This window comes from Vombatus ursinus, unplaced genomic scaffold, assembly GCF_900497805.2.
Source record: "Vombatus ursinus unplaced genomic scaffold, bare-nosed wombat genome assembly UNPS02014830.1, whole genome shotgun sequence".
NCBI classification, from domain to species: Eukaryota; Metazoa; Chordata; class Mammalia; order Diprotodontia; family Vombatidae; genus Vombatus; species Vombatus ursinus.
This window is the reverse complement of record NW_020954608.1, coordinates 14,805,662-14,828,081: the sequence shown is the minus strand read 5'-3', so window position 1 is coordinate 14,828,081 and position 22,420 is coordinate 14,805,662. Positions and strand designations below refer to the sequence as shown.

Genomic DNA, 22,420 nt, shown 5'->3' with positions numbered 1-22,420 from the left:
CCTCCTTATTACTTTTTAGAATCCTTATCTTCCTTGAAGGTTCACTTCAGAGACAACTTGTCTATGAAGTCTTCCCTTATTATCCCTCTTCAAATTACCTTATACTTGCTTATCTAAATAGAGGTTGTATTCTCCAAACAGTTTCATTTTTCTATCCTTAGTGTCAGGAAATGACTTGCACATAGATGGCCCTTAACAAATGTTTAACTCAATTTATTAGCATCTTCTCCAAATCCCTTACTTTACTCAACCTTTGATTTAATCAACATGGATGGTTCTTTTAGTGATGCGGATCTAAAATCATTCATATACCACACTGCTATTTTCTTGATGCGCTTCCATGATGCAGGCCTGGTTTTTGTTGTCCTCTGGTTATCCTTTCTCTAGCCTCTTAATCTTTTCCTACTCCTTAACTGTAAGCATTGGTTCATCCTTGGTTGTCCATCTTCCTGCTTACTCTCTTCACTGTTGACAGTAATCTTAAAACTGAGTGTATTTGAATACATATCCATTTCCGTCTTGGAAAACCTCTCTTCTAACCTCCCAGGCAAGTATTTTCATAAACAGAAGTTATGCTCAAATCTTTCTTGTCACCTCCTATAAGCAGGTTTCAGGCCTTACCAATTCTCTTTCTAAAACATCTCACACCCATATCAACCAATCATTATGGTTCAGGCTCTCAAGACTTCTTGCCTAGAGTATTCTAATAATCCCTAAGTAGTCAGTCTCCTTTCCTTGCTCCTACCTTTTTTTTTTAAGTGAGGCAATTGGGGTTAAGTGACTTGCCCAGAGTTACACAGTTAGGAATTATTATGTGTCTGAGGCCGGATTTTAACTCAGGTTCTCCTGCCTCCAGGGCCGGTGCTTTATCCACTGCACCACCTAGCTGCCCCCTCTGCTCCTACCTTCTTCAACCCATTATTCACACTGCTGTCCAGGAACCTTTCTATAGGTCTATTCCTTTGTTCATAAACCTTCAGTGATTCCTCATTCACATTTAACAAACAGAAGGCAAACTCTTTAGGTTAGCATACAGTATTCTCCACAGTATTGTCCGGTTTCACACCTTCATATATTCTACATCTTAGCCAAGGTAGGTTACTTCTGTCCCTCCATCTTCTCTCATTTCTTTCAGCCTTTGCTCAAGAATGGAAGAAACTCTCTTCCCTTATCCATTTAAGCTTCTTTCCTTCCTTCAACACCCAACTCAAGCCACCACCTTCAAACTAGTGAGAGGACTTCAGTTTTCACTGAAGCCTTCAGTGATCAGTCCAGCTGAAAGTGATCTCATCCTCCAATTTCTGATAACATTTCCTGAAACTCTCCTTTGTACTTATCACACTCTTTTATCTTTAATTTTTGTAGATATCTTTCCCATTCCATTTAAGAACAAAAACACTCCTAAGGTAATTCTATTATGTTTATGTTTGTATTACCAGAAGTTGATACACTGTCTTGAACTAGGAGAAATCTGAATTCAACTGAATAAGATGCTGAAGGTATTTTTAACATCTCCCATAGAATCAGAAGCATATTGTAAAATCAGAATCATGGACTGGTTAAAGCATTTGATTATCTTGGATAATTGTATATCACTTAGGAAAAAGAAATGAAGTATGCTTAAAACCAGAAGAATCATATCTTATAGCACCAAATTATCAGACACATCCAAAGGAGTAATTTATCTCCATCCATACCTTAAATTACTTGAGTAAATACATACAGAATATATGATAGAATATGATCTTTGACTAGACAACATGGTAGAAATATCACTGACTCTGAAGGTTCAAATATTTTCTGTTATATACTACACACACACACACACACACACACACACACACAATCTTGAGCATATCATTTAACTTTCTTGGACTTTAGTTTCCTCATCTGTAAAATGAGGATCGTACTAGATGACTTCTGAGGTTCCTTTCAGCGCTATGAGAATATAACCTCATGAAGCTTATGGTCAAATAGGGGGATATGATTAACACAGGCAAATATAATATCATCTATTACATGCTGAGAGCATCAAGAAAGTGATGCCCTTCATAGTGAAATGATATTTAAGCTACACTTTTATGCTCGAGTAGGAATTGAAGAGGAAGGGCTAGGAGGTTCCAGGCTCCTAACCTGGAAGATTAGCATAAATATGAAAGATAAGCACACAACATATGTGGACAGAGTAATCCTATTTGGCTTGAATGCAGTTTGTGGAAAGGAGTCAAAAAATAAGGACAGTTGAGTAAAGCCAGGTGGCTAGGTGGCACAATGGATAGAGCACCAGGCCTACAGTCACTAAGACATGAATGAGTTCAAATATGACGTCAAACACTTCCTCCCTGTGTAACCGTGGAAAGTCATTTAACATCTTATGCCTCAGTTTTTTCATTTGTAAAATGGGAATAATTATAGCACCTACATCCAGGTGTGAGGATCAAATGAGGTAACAGTTATACAACACTTAGCACAGTGCCTGGCATACAGTAAACTCTATAAAAATGTTAGCTATCATTATCTTCTTTCTGAATACTCAGAGGTCTTTTTCCTTAAGGTCATCATACGGAACAATCCAAGTATTGCTTTTAAATGGCTAGTTTTTAAAAACTGCTAACTTTCTGAATTTTACATTGTGTGTATATAGAGAATAAGTTGCAGCAAATACAACAAAGCATAGTTCATGTTTTAAAACTAGATATACTTTGTACATCTAGGCATTAGTATAATGCAGAGAATGATTCCTGAGATTATGCTAAAAATCTTTGCATCTTTCTCTTTGCCAAAACATAAGATTCTGGTTTTTCAGAACTATTGATTTGGATCTGTTTTTTAAAGAACCAAATATTCTTGTTGCATTTAATTATAAAAAAAAAACTGAATTTTTAATACATGAATCAAATACTAACATTATAAGGAACTGGAGGAAACATTTGGTTCAAAAATGAAAAGACAAGTTTCCTGAAACTTTTCAGGAACATGAACTAAAGACCTCTATAGTGAATACTAAAATAGATGAATAACTATTTTGACTTTATTATTTAAAAATTTTTCATTTATGACAAAATTTAACATGATAACTTTTAGAGTTGTTTTTTAAAAAGATTATTCTATTTGACTATCTTTATTTTTTAAGAACACAGATAAACTATTTTTTAAAATTCCCATATATGTGCTAATAATTTCATCCATTAATCCAATTATTATTCTACCCTGTTATTAACACCTTCTTAAAAGTACACAAATACCTTTGGACAAAAGCAAAACATGTAAGGAGGAACTATGTACACATTCTTGGCAAAAACACATGCTCAGTTGACACTATTTTTGACTTGGGCTATAACTAATGTGTGTCTCCAATCCAAAAATCCATGGTTTAACCAAAACTCTGAATTCCCTTTAAAACTTTATCACTCATCCACTCAGTTTGACATTTCTCCCATTGCCACTGAGTGATTACATGTTTGGTTCTGGGCAAGTCATTTAATCAATCTGAGTGTTGGTTTGTCTGTTAAATAAGCAACTTAATTATGGAATATTTAAGGTTCCTTCCAAGTACAAAATTCTGTGCCAATTGCAAGGATATCTCAAGTACCAAAAACAGCAATATGCCTTACCTTATTTTCCAAATACTACCTAGAAAATGGGAAGATAAAATTTTACAAAAACGGAAAGAGTATTATACCTCTTTCCTCCTTGAAACCCATGACTATCCAAAAGATTCTTAGCATGCTAAGGGGCTTGTTGTAACTGGCTCTCTCCCTTTCAGCTCCCCTCTAAGTGTTGTCTTCCCTAATTAGAATATAAGCTCCTTGACTGGCTTGCTTGCTAGTATACAATTTCTGCTCAAAGTTTGAAATCCTGAAGAGAGACACGTTTCCAAACTCATAGTTCTCTTTCTGAACTTTGGAGTCCAGCCAAATTGGCATTCTCTGTTCATCACTTGTAGTACTTTATTTCTCTTATCTCCATGTCTTTGTACTGGCTGATTTCTTGACAGTAAAGCACTTTCTCCTCTTCACTTTCACCTCCTTCAAGACTCAATTCAAGCACCAACTTGTACATGAAACCTTTACTGAATTCCCACAACTACGAGTGCCCTCCCCCTTCCTAATTACCTTGTATTTACTCTGTGTATACTTGTTATCATCCCTAATAGCACATAAGAGCTTGAGAGAAGAGATTGTTTCATTTGTGTTGATTCACTGAATAAAAAATCCCAGAGTAAATAAGCAACAACAAAAATCCACTTAAGGATAAATATGGAAGGATAATTGATTTTAAATTTTTTTACCATAGAAAAGCCATCAGCTTTTTCCTTTCACAGAGATCCCACTTTCTTTCCTGAAAGCCTCTACTCTACATTCTATATCTCTCTAATCTGTTTGATAAAGGAATGATAATAAAGGAACTATAAATCAAGAGAAAAGAAATCTCTTGAAAATAGCCAAACCTGATTCTAGCTCCTGCCCCAACTTTGGAGATATTTCTGTCAGTCCCTCTGACATGAAGGCTAAATGGGAAGAATGCAATTAAAACAGGAGTTCAATTCAGAAAGAAAAAAAAATTCGTTTAAAAGGTACAAGGATATTAAGAAAGCTAAAATGATAATGAAGAGAGACAATTTGTAGGATTGGTTTTGTTTTTTTACTGGCAGGTGAAATATCCTAAAACATAGACATTTTGATAGTCTTCTAATCCCAGTTGAACTCAAATATTAAAGTAACACACATGAGCTAAGAGAATTCAATATTGTTCCAAGGCACTTACTGAATCTCCATAACTAGATGAAAACCAGGACAAATTAGGATCAACAAACAGTATATAATATAAAAATAACCTTTTGCTTACAATTTACAAAATGTATTATTACAATCTTTTATCTCTGCTAACCTGTAATGCTGGCAGTATATGTCCAGCAATTTTAAAAATCAGAAACTATTTTCTAAAACATCAGGGCAAATAATTTACAAATAAGGTAGACAAAGATTTAGATCATGCAGAGATTCCTTACATCTTCTGTTAATATCTTATGATTGCAACTTTTATCAAATTATATACCTACTTGCCCTGTACATTTACAAAATAATGCATACATGATAAAACATTAGCAAAAGAGTAGTCCATAAACTCAATTTCTCATAAAAGTATTACTGTATTAACATGTCTATAAGCAGCGTGTAACAGGGTTAAGAGACATTAAGGCAATAATACTTGAAGTTACAAAATAAACCATATGTAATACTTTTTCCTAAGTGTACAATAAGGCAGAGTAGATGGTCCCAGTCCCGTCCCCCCCCAAAAAAATATTAGAATGTAATACTGGAATCCACTGTTACAAACTTTTAAATTTAAAATGGATGTACTATAAAAAGTGTATCCTTTGTAGGTAACAATCTATACTGCTCTCTTAGCAACCACCTCCACCCACAATGACCCAATCTTTTTTCTATTTGGGGGGTGGGGCAGTGAAATACTATAAATCTGGTTTTCAGTGGCACTTGAATTTTCCAGTATAATTTCATGTGTCCTTTGTCCCCTTGCATCATGTCCATTCTGATGGTGGATCTCTTGGTCCTTTGGGTTTTCCACAACGATTACCAAAACCTACAGTCAAAACATAGATAGAATGGCTTTCAGAGATCTGAAGCATATTATTTACAACCATCTTACTCTGCGGATATCTTTACCTTTAGGAACACAAACAATTTTCCATAAAGGAATTTTACATTAAAAAAAAAAAAAATCCTCAAACATTAAAAATTTGTTTGGCAAATTACACTTATTTTATTCAATATCAGGAATAAAACCAATCCTGATACAACTTAAGAAAAAGCCAAATATATTTGATACTCCTTCAAAACTAAATGAAAACTGTTTAAACAGCACTCTGTACTTTAGTTTTTCATTCATTCTGATGTGGTATATTCATTCTAGTATACCTGCATTCAATTTATTCCTTGATCAACTCAGCAAACATTCTTCTTAGCTAGTATTCTATTAGAACTCATAAAACACTATGAAGTTTGATTCACTGCTGATTTTATCTTACGGAAATCCAAGATTTATGAGAGTTTGGCCTTCTGTGCTTTCTAATATAACTATCTGCTGCTTAGTTATAAATTTGGGGAGAAGAGTAACCAGTGGCAGGTAAAAACACCATATTGATTAATGGAATTATTACCAATATCTGTGGCTTCTGCTGGACTTTCTGAAACATGATCTTTGTTACTTAAAGTAGCAAGCAGATATTCTGTATTAGTCTCTGACTGATCACTCTCTACGAGATGATCTAAAAAACAAAACAAAAATTTATTAGCTATAATCATTTGTAACATTGTGAATTGAGAGCTTTAATATAGACAATATGGCAGATTATATTGTTGAAATAGCCAGGTAAGCATAAGTATACCTTCAACAACAGTAACTGTGTTTGTGAAAGTCACGTGAACACGAAATGAGCCAGTTGTATTAGCCTTATACTATAAAATTTCCCATTTTATAGTATAGGTTTTCATTTTTGAAATTTTTCTTAAAGTGGGGATGGGGATGCAACTATGGTACAACCACAGCAATGTGGAGCAGATAAAATAGCTAAGTTTAACAAGAGTTTTAGGTTTCTGAAGCTGGAATACTTAAAGCACTTTATTTTGGGAGTATTTTCTTTGCAACCATTCTGTTCAGTTACTTTATGAAACAATGTGGTACAATGGATAGAGCAGTGGAGTAAAGTCTAAACACCTGGATTTATATTTCAGTTCTGTCCCTTACTACATGTGACCTTGGACAAGTTACAACTTTTATATAAATGGAGAGCATTTCTGAGGTCTTCCCCAACTCTAAATTTGTACTTAAAAGAATAGGAATAAGCCTGGACCTGTGACTTCACTGGTAGAGAGAACTCCCAGATGAGAAAACTCCCACTCACCGATCAAAGTCAGCACCTTGTCTTCAACTTAAGTCTTAGACAGGATAAAGTGACTTATCTAAGGTGGCAAAGTCAGTTATATATCAGAGGCACTTGAACCCAGGGCCTCCTGGTTTCTAGTCCAACTTTCTATCCACTGTACCAAACATTTTCTTTAAACATTTAAAACATTCTGTAATTTTAGCACAATAGTTCACACCACCAAAGCAATTAAATAGCTGGAGTTAGATGAAAAATGTAACCTATAAATATACTGGTCGAATACTAAAGCTTGTGTTTTGCCTCCTATATTTTGTGTTGAAATTGGTACTGAATAAATGAATGTTACAGAATTAGTATTCTAGGAGATGGTGCTATTCTTCCAGAGATAATTCTGGTTTTGGTTAGGAATAGGTTCTTGACTATCAAGTATCTGAGAAGAGAGGATGAATACATGGGATGACAGATGTGATTACTCTACTCTGGAATTACACTTGATGCAGAAGATCTTTGGCAAATAGAGTCCAAGTTTGTCCCTCAGTATATCATAGTGCAAGATTTCTATACTGCTCCTTGACTTACATGCAGAATAGCTATTACAATTTAAAGTTGGGAATTTTAAAAATGTAAAACAATTTTACCTTTTAGAAAAATCAGCTTTTAGCAATATTATGTTAACTTTTTTTATCTTAAAAATGCATTAGTAACAAACTAACATGCTAGCTTTTATACCTAAAAGGAAATATGTTAATTATGAGGACAACCCCAAAAAAGGTCAATTTTAGCAAACTGAATAATGTTACTAAAATGTATAATGCATAATTTTGTTATTAAGTTGCAATATCAAGCATTAAAACACTTGATTACAGTATGATTAATAGTCATTTTTGGCATGACAGTGAAATTAGTTACAGTTCAATGGTATTATAAATATGTAAAGTAAATAAATCAGGATGATGTATAATGTATATTATAATGCTTGACTTAATTATGACAAATCCATTTGACTGAGTTTTCTAATTTGATCCTCTAATATTGGTTTGAATTTCAGTTTTATAAATCTTGATTAAAATAAATGAAAAATCATGCTCTTAATTAAGGGATGGGGTTTGTCATGATCAAAATGTCAGGTGGGCTAATTCAGATCATTTTTTTCAAATAACTACCAACAGGGAACCAAATCCAGTTTATATGCTTATTTTAAAGAAAAATAGAGGAAAATTAATTGTCAGCCTAGTTCAATAATCTGATCTTGCAGCAATTACCTTAAGCCCTTGAGTATACTGAAATGGCAATGGAAAGACATAGGAAGGCCACAAAAAAAACTGCAGCATATTAAAAACAATGAATTATGTGTAAGTAGGATAAAATGATACTGTCAAAGAGATGTATGACCAGAAAAGGAGGTGGGGGACTACAAGAAAAAGATGGGGCCCAATATGTCAAGTAGATCTCCTGAAAGATTTATAGGAGGACATAAACAAGAGTTGCACCAAATAAGATGACCTGGATGGACTGAAAGTGAAGTGATGAAAACATGTTTCCGTTGAAGTAGATAGCAAAATGTAACTCAAATGTTTAAAAATGGAATTCTTCAACATTTTTTCATCAATATACAAAACAAAATGGATAGAAAGCTTAATCACTTACCAAATGTTTTATTCTCAGTAGATATCAAGACCTGTCAAATAATTATTTGGAAATTTTTAACTTATACACAAAAATAACTTAACAGAAAAATCAGGGGAAGTCATCTGTATGCATCGATGAAACTTTACATCTTTTTTATCTTATATCATAACTCTCCAAGTGATACCGAGGAGAATAATAGTGCTACCAATGGAGTTTAAATAAAGATCATGAAACATGAGATGCTATTTTCCGTATTTTAGTATACATGTGTGACAGAGAATTTACCTTCCCTTTTCTTTTGTTTTTGTGTTTTTTATGGTTTTTTTTTTTTTTTTTTGGTGAGGCAATTGGGGTTAAGTGACTTGCCCAGAGTCACACAGCTAGTGAGTGTTATGTGTCTGAGCCCGGATTTGAACTCAGGTCCTCCTGACTCCACAGCCAATGCTCTATTACCTTCTCTTTTCTCAACTGGATGTAGAAAGATTGGTATCATTATCCTCCAAAAGCACACAGCATCTAGCTACCAATATATCCTAAAACTAGGGCTTTGGCTACATTTCCTAGATGAAAAGAGAGGCCAGAAGAGGGACAAGGTAGGCTACAGGGGAAGAAATGTCCTTATCAACTATTATTCATATCTTGTAGTGATCAAATCTAATTTTTGATAATATTACAGTGTGTATAAAAGGTAAAATGCGGTTATTTGTTATCTATAATTCATGTTTGCCTTTTCACTTTCACTTGAGGGAATAAATCTTATACTCAGCTGAAAATTTAGAAACATACTTTTTTTTGTGGAGCTTTGTTAAAAACATAGTGCTAATAATGCTAATTTTATAAATTATAACCTGCAGATCTATATTTAAGCAATGCCAAAAATCACCTCTAAAAACACAAACAAAAGACCAAAACTTTCTAAGCTGATTCTGCTATTCCCAAAATGAAACTCTTACTTCAGATTTCTTCTGTTTGGACTGTTCTTCAGTGTGAAGTTCATTCCACTCAGCAGATCGTACAGGCGTATCTGAGAAAAATGGATTCTTGTGATCAAAAACGAAATTCTTTAAACATGAAATTCCTTTATATTTCAGTAATATGTATATAAACAGACCATTTAATTAAATGTGTAAACTTTTTAAAATGCTGACTATGTTGCATATTTACAAAGTTTAAACAATTTCCAGTATATATATAGATTATAAAAATCTCTCTATAACACTTCTTAAACCAAATTAATTATTATAGCTAATAAACTCACATTCCCTAAATTATAAGACAGAGAGCTGATCAAATAAAACATGTTTAAAATAAAACATTTTTTTGCAAGCATTGCAGGCACTAGATAGTCAATAAAATATCAAAAATATTAGTGAAATACTGATGAAAAACAAATTAGAAAAAGTAAATTCTAGTAATTAAGCAAGCCAATAAAAACATGCAGTTGTACTGTAGGGGTGGCACTTTGCTTAGCTTAAGAGTGAATTAATAAGAAGCTTTAGAATTTAAAGGACCCTGGAATTACATCATAATTAAAAAGTTTCTTTATGTTATGAGAATATAATAAAAATGTCATTAAGTGCAACTTGCCAGTTTTGAAATTTCTAATGTCTTTGAGAGTATTTATCTCCAATTGGTAACTTACATATTTGCCCAGTTATTACATCTCTAAAAATGAAAAACTCAATTTAGTTGAATATAAAGTCATAAATCAGGCACACTACAGGAAAAAAAATAATATTACACTGAATTTTAGTCTACCTTTGTTCTGACAACTTTGGTGGTTTTATAAATAAAAAAGACCAATGCCTATTGCCCTAAATAAAACTGTTTCATAGAAATACCAGTTATGTTAGAAAAAAAAATTTAGTCTAAAATTTACAATGTCAATAAAAATTTTGTTTTAAATTACAGCTTTTAAAGTATTTTTAAAATTCAGAGTTTAAATAATCCATTGAGGAAATACCAATATGTTAAGTGGAATATTTCATCAAAAACTAAAAAATGTAGCATAAAAAAGTAAATGTAAGTATAATGTAGTATAAAAGAAACTCACTATGATCACTTGCTAATACAAAAGATTCAGGAGTTCTTTCAGGTAGTGGGGGAGGCGACTCTTCACTAACATCAACATCTAAATTAAATACACATGATTAAGAATGATATTAATTAATTAGATGTCATTTAAACAGAATGAAAACTTTCTTATATTCATTTCAATTACTGCAACAGATTTAATAGCTTCTCAAAGAAAAAAAAAGTAAAACTTCAAAAATAGCATAATTGATTTATTCCTTAACATCTTTCTACATTCTGAGGAAGCCAAATACATCTAAGAATGTATTTTTAACAAGATAACTCTTCCATAAATTTTCCCTGAAGCTCTAGAGCAGGGGTGGGAAACCTGTGGCCTCCAGGCCCTTGTAGGTCCTCAAGTGCAGTTCTTTGGCTGAATCCAAACTTAACAGAACAAATTTGTTCCCCAGCCCTGCCCTAGAGACAAGACCTAAAAGTATTCCCTTTGTACTAACTAGGACTGGCCCCCAGGATTCTCCTTAGTAAAGAAAATTGGCAACTTATTTGCTGGAATTTCAGAGGATATTAGAAAGGTTCCCTTATAAATTCTACAATTAAAGTTTCATTCTTTTTTTTTTTTTAAAGGCAATTGGGGTTAAGTGATTTGCCCAGGGTCACACAGCTAGTAAGTGTCAAATGTTTGGTCTGAGGCCAGATTTGAACTTGGGTTCTCCTGACTTCAGGGCCGGTGCTCTATCTACTTTGCCACCTAGCAGCCCCAAGTTTCATTCTTCAACTTAAGCCAAACAGGTTTTTTAATAACTAAATAGGAAGACATTTGTGAGGTAAAAAAATTTATCAGTCATTTATACCTCAAGTGTGAATTTTACCAATAACTTTTTCCATGAGGTTAATAGGGGTGAGTAAGACAACTCAGAATAGGGGAAATAAAGAGAAGCAGAAGAGAAGAGAGGACAAGGCTAAGAAAATGAGAAGCTGTCATGTTTTGTTTCCTCTTTCTGGTGGTTCCTTCCACTGGTTCTAATTCTTACTTACAACATCACTAATGTGAAAATATGTTTAATAGGACTGTATATGTATAGTCTATATCAGATTGCACACCCTCTTGGGGAGAGAGGAGAAAAACTTAAAACTCAAAAAGCTTATAGAAGTGATTGTTGATAATTAAAAATAAATTAAATTTTAAAAAATATTAAAAAAACTTAATAAAAATAAATCACTTTTAAAAAAAAAGAAGAAAATGAGAAGCTGAAGGACAGAGTTATTTTGCCTTGGACTGACCCTGACTATCCTTATATGGATGAAAACACATACCCCAGCAGCTCAGTAGGAGATGTCAACAAATAGTGGAGATTCATTGATATTCCTACTGGACTTAACCTCCCTATTATAAGTAATCCAGGAATATACATGACAGAAAGAAAGGAAATGTTACTCTTCCTATTCTAAGATCTTGGTTCTAAGACAGAAAATAGAGGAACAGGCTCACCACCAGCAGGTTATTCAAATAATTTTTTGTACTTTTGTCTACAAAGGCAATTTTAATAACCTGCCATGATTTTGTTTTTTTCTAGCAGTAGTGATGGTGTACACCAGTGGTATCAAACTCAAGGAGAACGGTACAATAGGATCCCTAAGTCTGCAAACTGACTTCAAAAAACACATATATTAACATTACGTTTTAATATATTTTTATTTATTTTCTTAAATTATTTCCCAATTACATTTTAATCTGGTCCCAGTCCTACTAAGGAGTAATGTGGGCTGTGTTTTTGCTACTTTTGGTTTACATTAAGCCATCTACACACACACACACACACACACACACACACACACACACACACACACACACACTCTCTCTCTCTCTCTCTCTCTCTCTCGGAAGACCAGATGGAGTCACAAGATCTAAGTTCAAATCATGTGTCTCACACAATTTATTTATCCTTGAGTGGGTCACTTAGCTTCTCTTTGTTCAGTTTCACCTATAAAATGAGGGGAACTGGAATAATTGGTTTTTGGTGTTCCTTCTTGCTTTAGATCTAAAATCCTGACTGGTTGTGACCAGCAAGTTACATTTGGAAGATAACCAGGATTTGAGAGGATAGCTTCTGGCTGAATAACCAAGTAATCCAAGATCTTTATATCAATAGTATGTATTCTAGTCAAATAAGATAGACTCCCCATCACTTATACTGCACATAGATTCTGTAAGCTATCTTCCTAGAAACTTACTCTTTTGACATCCTTTGCTCTTAATATAACCCAAAATTTAATTTAGATTCTTTATCAACATTCCCCTAAGAGAAAAATTAAGATTTATCAGGTAACAGTTTGTACAATCTCCACGTGCATTTTCAAATAATATTCAATATGTCATCCACTAGAACGTGGCTTTGAGAAAATCTGACTAGAATTGCTATTCTAAATTATACAAAAATTAGTATAAGTATTTCCCAAAGACAATTAGCATTTAAATCACGCAATGATTTTAATAAAAAACTTGGATCTCTAGGGCTATTGATCAGACAAGTCTCTCATAAAAAAAGATCCTTTAGATTGCCACCATGTCAAAGGTAGATAATAGTAATAATGATAACAACATTTATATAAAAATAAAGTTTTATAGATCTAAGGTTTGCAAAAGGCTTTCAATTTTATCTTATTTTACCCTCACAACAACCCTGAGAGGTAGATGCTATTATTACTCTCATTTTATGGATGAGCAAATGGAGGTAGATAGAGAGTAAATGATTTGCCCATGGTCAAATAGCTAGCAAGGGAACTCAGGACTCCCTGGCAATCCATGTCCAGTGTTCTATCCACTACCTTGTCCACTGAGAAGATGTACATAAGGTTTCTGTGGGGAAACATTTGATAATTCTATCAATGGCTCATCCAAGGCAATAAAAATATAATTAGCAACAGAATAAGTAATGTTACCAATTGTTGAGTGCTTTTTTGAACTCAAAATATGTTGCAGATAAATGCTGTGTTAATGTCAAGCTTATTTAGTAGCCCATTTTCATCTAGTTAAAAGAGTAAAAATAACTAAAACATTAGAAAATACTGGTCAAAACCAAAAGAACAGGGCTTAAGAAACCTGTGATTTCATTCATCCTCTTACAGTAAAAGTTATTCAAAGACAATCCACCCCTTAAATGATACTGTGGGAAACAACAATTCTTTCATCAATTATTCTTCCCAAATCCTTTTTTGCAAACAAGGGCAAAAATATGAGTAAAATAATTCTCCAAGTATAAAACACAAAGATATGTTATCCAGCCTGATATAAACATACTATGCAGTCAGTTTGGAAATTACTTTTTCCAAGATCTAGTAGATGGGGAGAGGAAGGCATTTAAAATATGAAATGATATTAAGTTGATAATGTGGCAATTGTCATTAACTGCCTTCTATAGACAATAAAAATTTTAAATAGCACAAGAATTCCAACAAAAAACAAAATTTTCACCTAAAACACAACAGTAACTCAGACTAACTTGAGCCAACCCTGGTGCCCAAATCTTCTACCTAGGGAGTATCATCCATGTTTGGAAAATAAAGGCACCATTTAAACTATCTGTGTATATGTATGTGTGTTTGTACATGTTTTTGTGTGTGCATTAAAATTTTAAATTAAACAATATGCTTTTATTTTCTAAAGTTTTTCAAACATGTGTATACAAACATAGTACAACCACACACACACACGTATAATATACACACAATTACTGTGTACCTGAAAACATAAAGGAAAAAAAAAAATCAACCCTTATATAGTACTTGCAAACAGGTATATGTGTTTTATGACATTCGTATATGTTTTCATATGTGTGTAGCACTGCTCAGTTACTGGCAAAATATGGACAATGGCCAAACTATCAATAAATTACTTATGTTTACATTCCTTTTCTGTTTCACAGAGATAACCATTACTTCCATTACCAACTACATTAAAAGAGGTATTTTAAAAACCAAAGAAGAACCAATTATAACTTTTCCTCAAACATTATTTTAATGAAGGCGATAGTCACCAAAAAAGACAAATGATCATTAAATTGTGAAGAGAAGTGCCAAACATAGGCATAATTATATATGTGTGCATGTGTGTGTCATGGTAATATAACTACATACATTAGACCAATGAATGTAGGCTTCATGTCCCTAAAAATCTGGCTTACAAAGAACCTTATTTCTTTAGGCTAAGAATTGGTATAAGTTTTAACATATTCTGTTTTCTTCTTAAATAAAATTTCATTTCCCTAAGAGTCTTATCTATAAAGCTTTGTTCTAGTCTATGATTGTTCCAATATAGTCTATATTATTACCCTTCAGATTATATGTGGTTGCTACAACTGACAAGCATCACTAGCTCTATGTGTATGAACAGACAAATGTGACATCCTCCAGTTTAACTAGTTACAAAGCCCAGAGATGTTGAAAATGCTTCTTCTTGGTTTTAACTCAAAGCTGAAAGACTTAGTATTAGCTTATAACATTCTTACTGTTAAATTCTGTTAACAGTAAAAAAGGAATCTGAGAAGTTATTCATCAATATAAAAAGGTTATTAATGAATATTCATTAGGAACAGTGGTGATATGAAATGGAGAGTTAAGTTATTCCAGGCAGTGGGTTTCAATAGTATTCTGAATTGCAATACTTGTGGCTATGATATAATTTTGTTATCTGCCATCATTTGTGACTTACACAGGTCTAACAACCAAAATTCATTTTCAAACATAAGTGCTAAAAATCTTGTGATTTAGGTTATGAAATTTAGAAAAAAATTATTTTTAAAAACTCACAGATCTATTATTGTTACATCATACTTTGAGATCTGTTGGATGAAGCTGAATAAAACCTACCTTTTTCAGGCCCTGAATATATTGTAACTGGTACATCATGTCTAGCAATGGACATTGGTAATACTTTTCTAGTAGAAATGTTTTCAGTACTAGTGGCAGTAGAAACTGTAGCACTTGCTGTTGAAATATTAGTCACATTCTTAGGCATGGCTCCATCACAGTTTCCTTCATCACTGTCAGAATCATCAGAGTGAAGAGGGTTAGTAAAACTGAGGGGTGCTCTAACTAAAGGTGTATTACTATCATGATCCACAACACTGCTGGCTTCTACATGTAACGTGGGGCTTGGTGTTAGAGAAGTAGTTTTAGTAGCCTGACATTGGTTATCTGAGGCTTTGCTCTCAGACTTATCAGGAATAGGCAGTGCATTTTCAGGACCATGTAATGGCCATATAACATGTCCTTTCTCTTTAAGAGGCAAACAATCTGGTCTTGGTGGTGTATCAAAACTTTTCTGCATTCCTTCTTGTGTAGTTACTGAAACTTTGCTAGATGGTGATATACCACAGTCCACACAAGAGTTTTGAGAAACATCTTCAGCGAAATCCCCTGAATTCGGTTCCTGAGACTTCAAGAGTTTCTCGGTTGCACAGGGTGATACAGATTTAATCTTAATTGCATGTCCTCTATTCAAGAGTGTATTTCCATCAAAACTTTTTGGTCCTTCCTGTAGGGGAACCTTTTTAATTTCAAAACTCAAGTTTCGTTCCAGTTTCTTCTCCGTATGTTCAACTATTGATTCATTCTTCCCTGGAAGTTCTGTTGATTTATTATAATTTTTATTGAGGTCTGTTGACTGCTGTTCTGATGAAACCACATGCAACACAGGCTTTGGATGGTATCTATCATTGTCTTGCCATACTGTAGTAACTGTTGGATAGGCTGAAGGAGGAGAAGGTGTCAAGATGGGTGGTACAGGGTGAGGTTCTGGAGGCTGTAGTATTTCTTCTTTAGCATCCCCTTCCACAAGACAACTGAGGAAAAAAATAGATGATATTAAATTTCTCAAATATGAGTCTGTGAAATTTGTAATGATATAATCGTATAATGATAGTAATTTATATTTGCATAGTAGCACTTTGAGTTCATAACATGCTTTCATAGTCATTATATCTCATTTGACTCTTACAACTAACCTGGTTAGGATGTGATATTACATGTATTATTTTTTTCCATTTTCCAGAAAAAGAAATATCTTAAGCCATAAAGCTATTAAGTGACATAACTGAAATCTGAACCTAAATCGTCTGTCCCGAAGGTCAATCAGTGCTCTTTCTAAAACATAATTCCGACAGATAGCACGCAATTATTCTCTCTCTCATTCATACACAAGTACATACACATTCTCGGTCCCTTTCTTTTCCTCTCCTCCCTCCCTCTCTCTTCCTTTTTTCCCTTCTATTCTAACACCTTCACTTGATTCTCACATCACTTCAACCCGTCTTCTATGTCTCTTACATGCCCAGAAAACCTTATCTATGCTCCCTGCCTCTATGGCCTCCTTTCCTTACTTCTGTATGCCTTATAATTCCCCTAAACCCTTCCCCCCTCTTCTACCTTTTCTATTACTATAGAGGGCAATACTATCCTCTTGGTCCCTCAGGTTCACAACCTAGGTGTTGTCTTGGACTCCTCACTATTTCTCACCCCCCATATGGAAGCTACTGCAAAGCCTATTAATTTCACCTTTGCTACATCTCCCATATATGCTATATTCTCTCCTCTGCTAGCCCTCATCACCTCATGTCTGGATTACTGTAATAGCCACTGGTAGACATCTGTCTAACTGAAAGCTCTCCCTGCTCCAATTCATCCTCCATTCAGCCACTAAAGTAATTTTCCTAAAGTGCAAATCTGATCGTGTCACCTCCCCACTCAATAAACTCCAGTGGCTTCCAAATGCCTCAAGGATTAAACACAAAATCTTAAAGCCCTATAACTTAGCCCCTTCTTACCTTTCCAGTCTTCTTACACCTTACTCCTCAATATGTACCCAATACAATAACACTGGCCTCCTGGCTGTTCCATGATTAAAACATCTCTTAGCTTTGGGCATATTCTCTGGCTGTCCCCCCATTCCTATAATAGTGACCTTCTCTGGTTTTCTTTAAGACCCTATGGAAGGAGGCAGAACCAAGATGGCAGGGAAAAAGAAGCCACTCGCTTGAGCTCTCCCCAAAACCCTTCCGAACACCTTTAAATAATGCCAAAAAACAATTCCAGGAGCAGCAGAACTCACAAAAGGATGGGGTGAAATAATTTTCCAGCCAAAGACAATTTAGAAGATCTGCAGGAAAGGCCTATCACAACTGGGTGACATTGGAGCACAATCCAGCACAGGTAATACCAGCACAGACCCAGCCTCAGCAAACCAGGAGCAGGCCTTGGGAGGCACTTAATCGGCAGCAGCATCCCCTGCTTCTGGAGCTCTCAGCCCAAAGACAGTAAGGGGGTCGAAGGAGGTTACGGGGCTCTTTTTGTAAGCACTGGGGCAGGACTCTACTGCATGGCCCATACTCAGATCTGGGTCACAGTCCTGGGTGGCAGTCTCAGAGAGAGGAGGAACATTAACATACCAGAGCTTGGTCACTCACACACCATAGCAGAGAACAGGAGAGTAGTAAATATGCCTCTCCTTAGATCATACCACCTTGGAAGAACTGAAAAGTCCCAGAAGTATCTCTGAAAACAGTTGCACAAAACCCCTCAAGCTTGGGATACTGCACCCTCCACCCTGAAAGCAGAGCCCTACTTTAACATAAGTCAAATAACAGGCTAGGAAAATAAATACAAAAAAAATTCTGACCATAGAAAGTTACTATGGTGACAAGGAAGATCAAAGCACACACTCAGAAGAAGATAAAGTCAAAGCCCCTACATCCAAAGCCTCCAAGAAAAAAATATGAATTGGTTTCAGGCCATGGAAGAGCTCAAAAAGGATTCTGAAAATCAAGTAAGAGAGGCCAAGGAAAAATTGGGAAAAAAAATAAGAATGGTGCAAGAAAATCACGGAAAAACGAGTCAACAGCTTGGTAAAGGAGACACAAAAAAAAAAAAATGAAGAAAATAACACCTTAAAAAACAGAAAAGGCCAAATAGTAAAAGAGGTACAAAAAACCAATGAGGAAAAGAATGCCTTAAAAGCAGAATTGGCCAAATGGAAAAAGGGGCAAAATATTCACTGAAGAAAAAACTCCTTGGGGCAGATAGGTGGCACAGTGGATAGAGTACTGGCCCTGGATTCAGGAGGATCTGAATTCAAATCCAGCCTCAGACACATAATACTTACTAGCTGTGTGACCCTGGGCAAGTCACTTAACCCCACTGCCTAGCAAAAAAAATAAAAAAAACTTCTTGAAAAGTAGAATTGGCCAAATGTACAAGGAGGCATGAAAGCTCACTGAAGAAAATAATTCCTTAGAAATTAGAGCAAATGGAAGCTAATGACTGTCTATGAAATTAAGAAACAATAAAACAAAACCAAAAGAATGAAAAAAATGGAAGACAATGTGAATTATCTCACTGGAAAAACAAGTGACCTGGAAAATAGATCCAGGAGAGAGAATTTTAAAATTATCAGACTACCTGAAAACCATGATCAAAAAAACAAGCTAATACATCATCTTTCAAGAAATCATCAAGGAAAACGACCCTGATATTCTAGAACCAGAGAGTAAAATAGAAATTGAAAGAATCCACCAATCATCTCCTGAAAGAGATCCCAAAATGAAAACTCCCAGGAATATTATAGCCAAATTCCAGTGCTCCCAGGTCAAGGAGAAAATATTGCTAGCAACTAGAAAGAAACAATTCAAGTATGGTGGAGCCACAATCAGGATAACACAAGATTTAGCAGCTTCTACATTAAAGGATCAAAGGGCTTGGAATATGATATTCTGGAGGGCAAAGGAGCTAGCATAACAACCAAGAATCACCTACCCAGCATAACTGACTATAATCCTTCAGGGAAAAAGAATGAAATGAAATAGAGGACTTTCAAGCATTCCTGATGAAAAGACCAGACCTGAATAGAAAATCTGACTTTCAACTACAAGACTCAAGAGAAGTCATAAAAAGGTAAACAGGAAAAGGAAATCATAAGGTACTTAATAAGGTTAAATTGTCTACATTCCTACTTGGGGAAGATGACACTGTTAACTCATAAGAACTTTCTCAGTATTAGGGCAGTTAGAAGGAGTATATATAGCCAGAGGGCACAGATGTGAGCTGAATATGAAAGGATGATATCTAAAAATATAAAATTAAGGGGTGAGAGAGGAATGTACTAGGAGAAAGGGAAAGGGAGAGGTAGAATGGGGTAAATTATCTCACATAAAAGAGGCAAGAAAAAGCTTTTACAATGGAGGGGAAGATGAGGGAGAGTGAAACTTACCCTTATCAGAACTGGCTCAAAGAAGTTATATAACATGCACACTAAACTGGCTATAGAAACCTATCTTACCCTACAGGAAGGTAAGAGGAGAAGATAAGAGAAGGGCTGGAGTGTGATACAAAGAATGGCAGACTGGAGGAAGGGGTTGTCAGAAGCAAAATGCTTTTGAGGAAGGACAGTATGAAAGGAGAGAGTGAATAGAATAAACAGGGAAATAGGATGGAGGGAAATGCAATTAGCAACAGTAAGTGTGAAAAAATTTTGAAGCAAGTTTCTCTGATAAAGGTCTCATTTCTCAAACACATAAAGAACTGACTCAAGTTTATAAAAAGAGTCCCAATTGATAAATGATCACAAGATAGAAGTTTTCAGATGAAGTAAAGCTATCTATAGCCATATGAAAAAATGTTATAACTCACTACTGACTGAAGAAATGCAAATTAAAAGAATTTTGACATGCTAGCTCATACCTATTAGACTGGCTTAGCCCTTCTCAGCAATGCAAGGATCTAAGACATCTCCAAAAGTCTCATGATGGAAAATGCTATCCACATCCAAAGAAAGAACTATGGAGTTTGAATGCAGATCGAAGCATACTATTTGCTATTTTTTTTCCTTCTGTTTTGTTTTGTTTCCTCTTTCTGGTGGTTCCTCCTATTGGTTCTAATTCTTCCATACAACATCACTAATGTGAAAATATGTTTAATAGGAATGTATATGTATAGCCCATATCTGATTGCACACCATCTTGGAGAGGGAATGGGGTAGGAAGGAAGAGAAAAATTTTAAACTGAAAAGCTTATGGAAGTGATTGTTGATAAATCCAAATAAATTAATAAAAAAAAAAGAAAAAACTATATATATAGATACAGATATATAGATATAGATATAGATATATATAACATATCCAAAACAGAACTCATCAGCTTTGCTCCAAAAATCTCAACTCTTCTTAATTTTCTTATTTTCTGTGGAGGACACCACTATCCTTCAAGTTATTTGTGTTCACAACCCAAGAATCATACTTGACTCTTCTCCTTCACCCTGCCGTATCGAATCAATTACCAAGTCTTGCTAGTTTTAACATAATAACTTTATCTCTATCTTCTTCTCTATTTTCCCCATGGCTACCCTCCTAGTTCAGGTCATCATCAATTCTGGTATAGACTGCAATAGTATCCCTGACCCAGAGAGTCTCCTGCCTTTCCAATTCCACCTTTCACACAGCTATCCAAATGATATTTCTAAAGCACAACTCTGACATTCCTCTGCTCCTCCAATGAGGCTCCTTCAAGCACAAGATACTAACTTCTCTGTTGGGAATTTATTACATTCTGGCTAAATCAGCCTACTTGCTGTTCTTTGTAACTAATATTCCACATTCTCATGTTTCTATGCCTTTGTAGATAATGTCCCCCACACTTGGAACATCCTCTCATCTCTGCCTCAGAATCCATAGCTTCCCTCAAAACTCATTTCCTGCACTTTCAGAATCCTCCAGCAGTGAACACCCCATTACTTTGTATATATTTTGTATTTGTTTTCACGTGTACAGGTTGTTCCCTTCTTCCCCAACAGAAAGTAAGCTCCTAAGGGAGGAGCTGTTTTATTTTTGTCTGTCTCCATAGAACCCCGCAGAGCTTCACCTCTAGTAGATGCTTGTTGATTTACTGATCTACCATGTTTATTAAGTTTATTTTGGGGTTCAGAGGAGATAGAAGCAGGATATGTGAAAAGAAAATATTAAATATAAAATATTCTTTAAAAAAATAATCTGTACATAAGGTTTGTGCTTTCATAAATAATTATTTTTCTTTTGCTCACATTTGATGTTTGTCGAATACAGAATTACAAAATAAAATGTGGAAAAAAAATTCTTTTTCACTGCCCAAATTTTGAATGGTAATTGCAAACTAAAAAGCTGAGTTTTTTTATGCTTTTCTTTCTTAATTTTTGGTCTGATAAGTAGAATTTAAAACCTTCATTCTTTTGTCACTTTGAATGCATAATAATAAAGTAGTATTTTCATTTGATCTAATATGTCCAATGCTCATTACTATGACATATAGAATTATGAGGAAATCATTCATCCACTCCAATTGTTTCTTTCTTCAGTTTTTCCATGCTCTAAAGAATGGCATGAGGAAGAAGCTTATAAATATAGACAGGCTGAAGACCTTAAATTCATAAGCTCCTCTTCCTACAGAAGAAAATCACCCAATACTTTTTTTTTCATTTCCCAGATTATTTTTAAATATTAAATTGAAATAATGTTAAAGAAATTAAAAGGAAAACATCTACTTTACAATATTTAAATATAATTAAGACTGTTTTAGAGAATGCTTATATTTTTATTCCACATACACACACTCTCTCAAGCTCACTCATCCCACAATATGGTAAAACACTGAGACTGTTTGTTAAGAGAATGACCTGTATGTTTTTATAGGATTGATTATTAAAAAAAACAACAAAAACAGGAATTGTTTTGTTCACTAAATTCTCAAAACTTGTTGATAGCTTCTATTCTTTCCTTTCTCCCACTCTGTGACAAAGAAGTGGTCTGCCCTATCCCCTCCCATCTTCTCCAA

The 22,420-nt window shown here is 34.5% G+C and overlaps 1 protein-coding gene across 6 annotated transcripts in view; it reads right to left on the bottom strand.

The window, feature by feature from the left end:
• Nucleotides 1–4,628: 4,628 nt before the first annotated feature.
• The window catches only part of PTPN12 (protein tyrosine phosphatase, non-receptor type 12), a 94,377-nt gene continuing 76,585 nt past the window's right edge, over nucleotides 4,629–22,420 (bottom strand). For 4 of the 6 annotated variants that reach the window (XM_027838624.1, XM_027838621.1, XM_027838625.1 and 1 more), the window contains 6 exons: nucleotides 15,437–16,410; nucleotides 10,590–10,667; nucleotides 9,490–9,560; nucleotides 8,555–8,585; nucleotides 6,182–6,289; nucleotides 4,629–5,604 (listed from right to left, as the gene is read on the bottom strand). In XM_027838624.1, coding sequence (XP_027694425.1) covers nucleotides 5,543–5,604; nucleotides 6,182–6,289; nucleotides 8,555–8,585; nucleotides 9,490–9,560; nucleotides 10,590–10,667; nucleotides 15,437–16,410 — 1,324 coding nt within the window. In that variant the 3' untranslated portion in view covers nucleotides 4,629–5,542. The remainder of the gene's footprint in view (nucleotides 5,605–6,181; nucleotides 6,290–8,554; nucleotides 8,586–9,489; nucleotides 9,561–10,589; nucleotides 10,668–15,436; nucleotides 16,411–22,420) is intronic. The other 2 variants (XM_027838622.1, XM_027838620.1) reach the window with 2 other exon arrangements.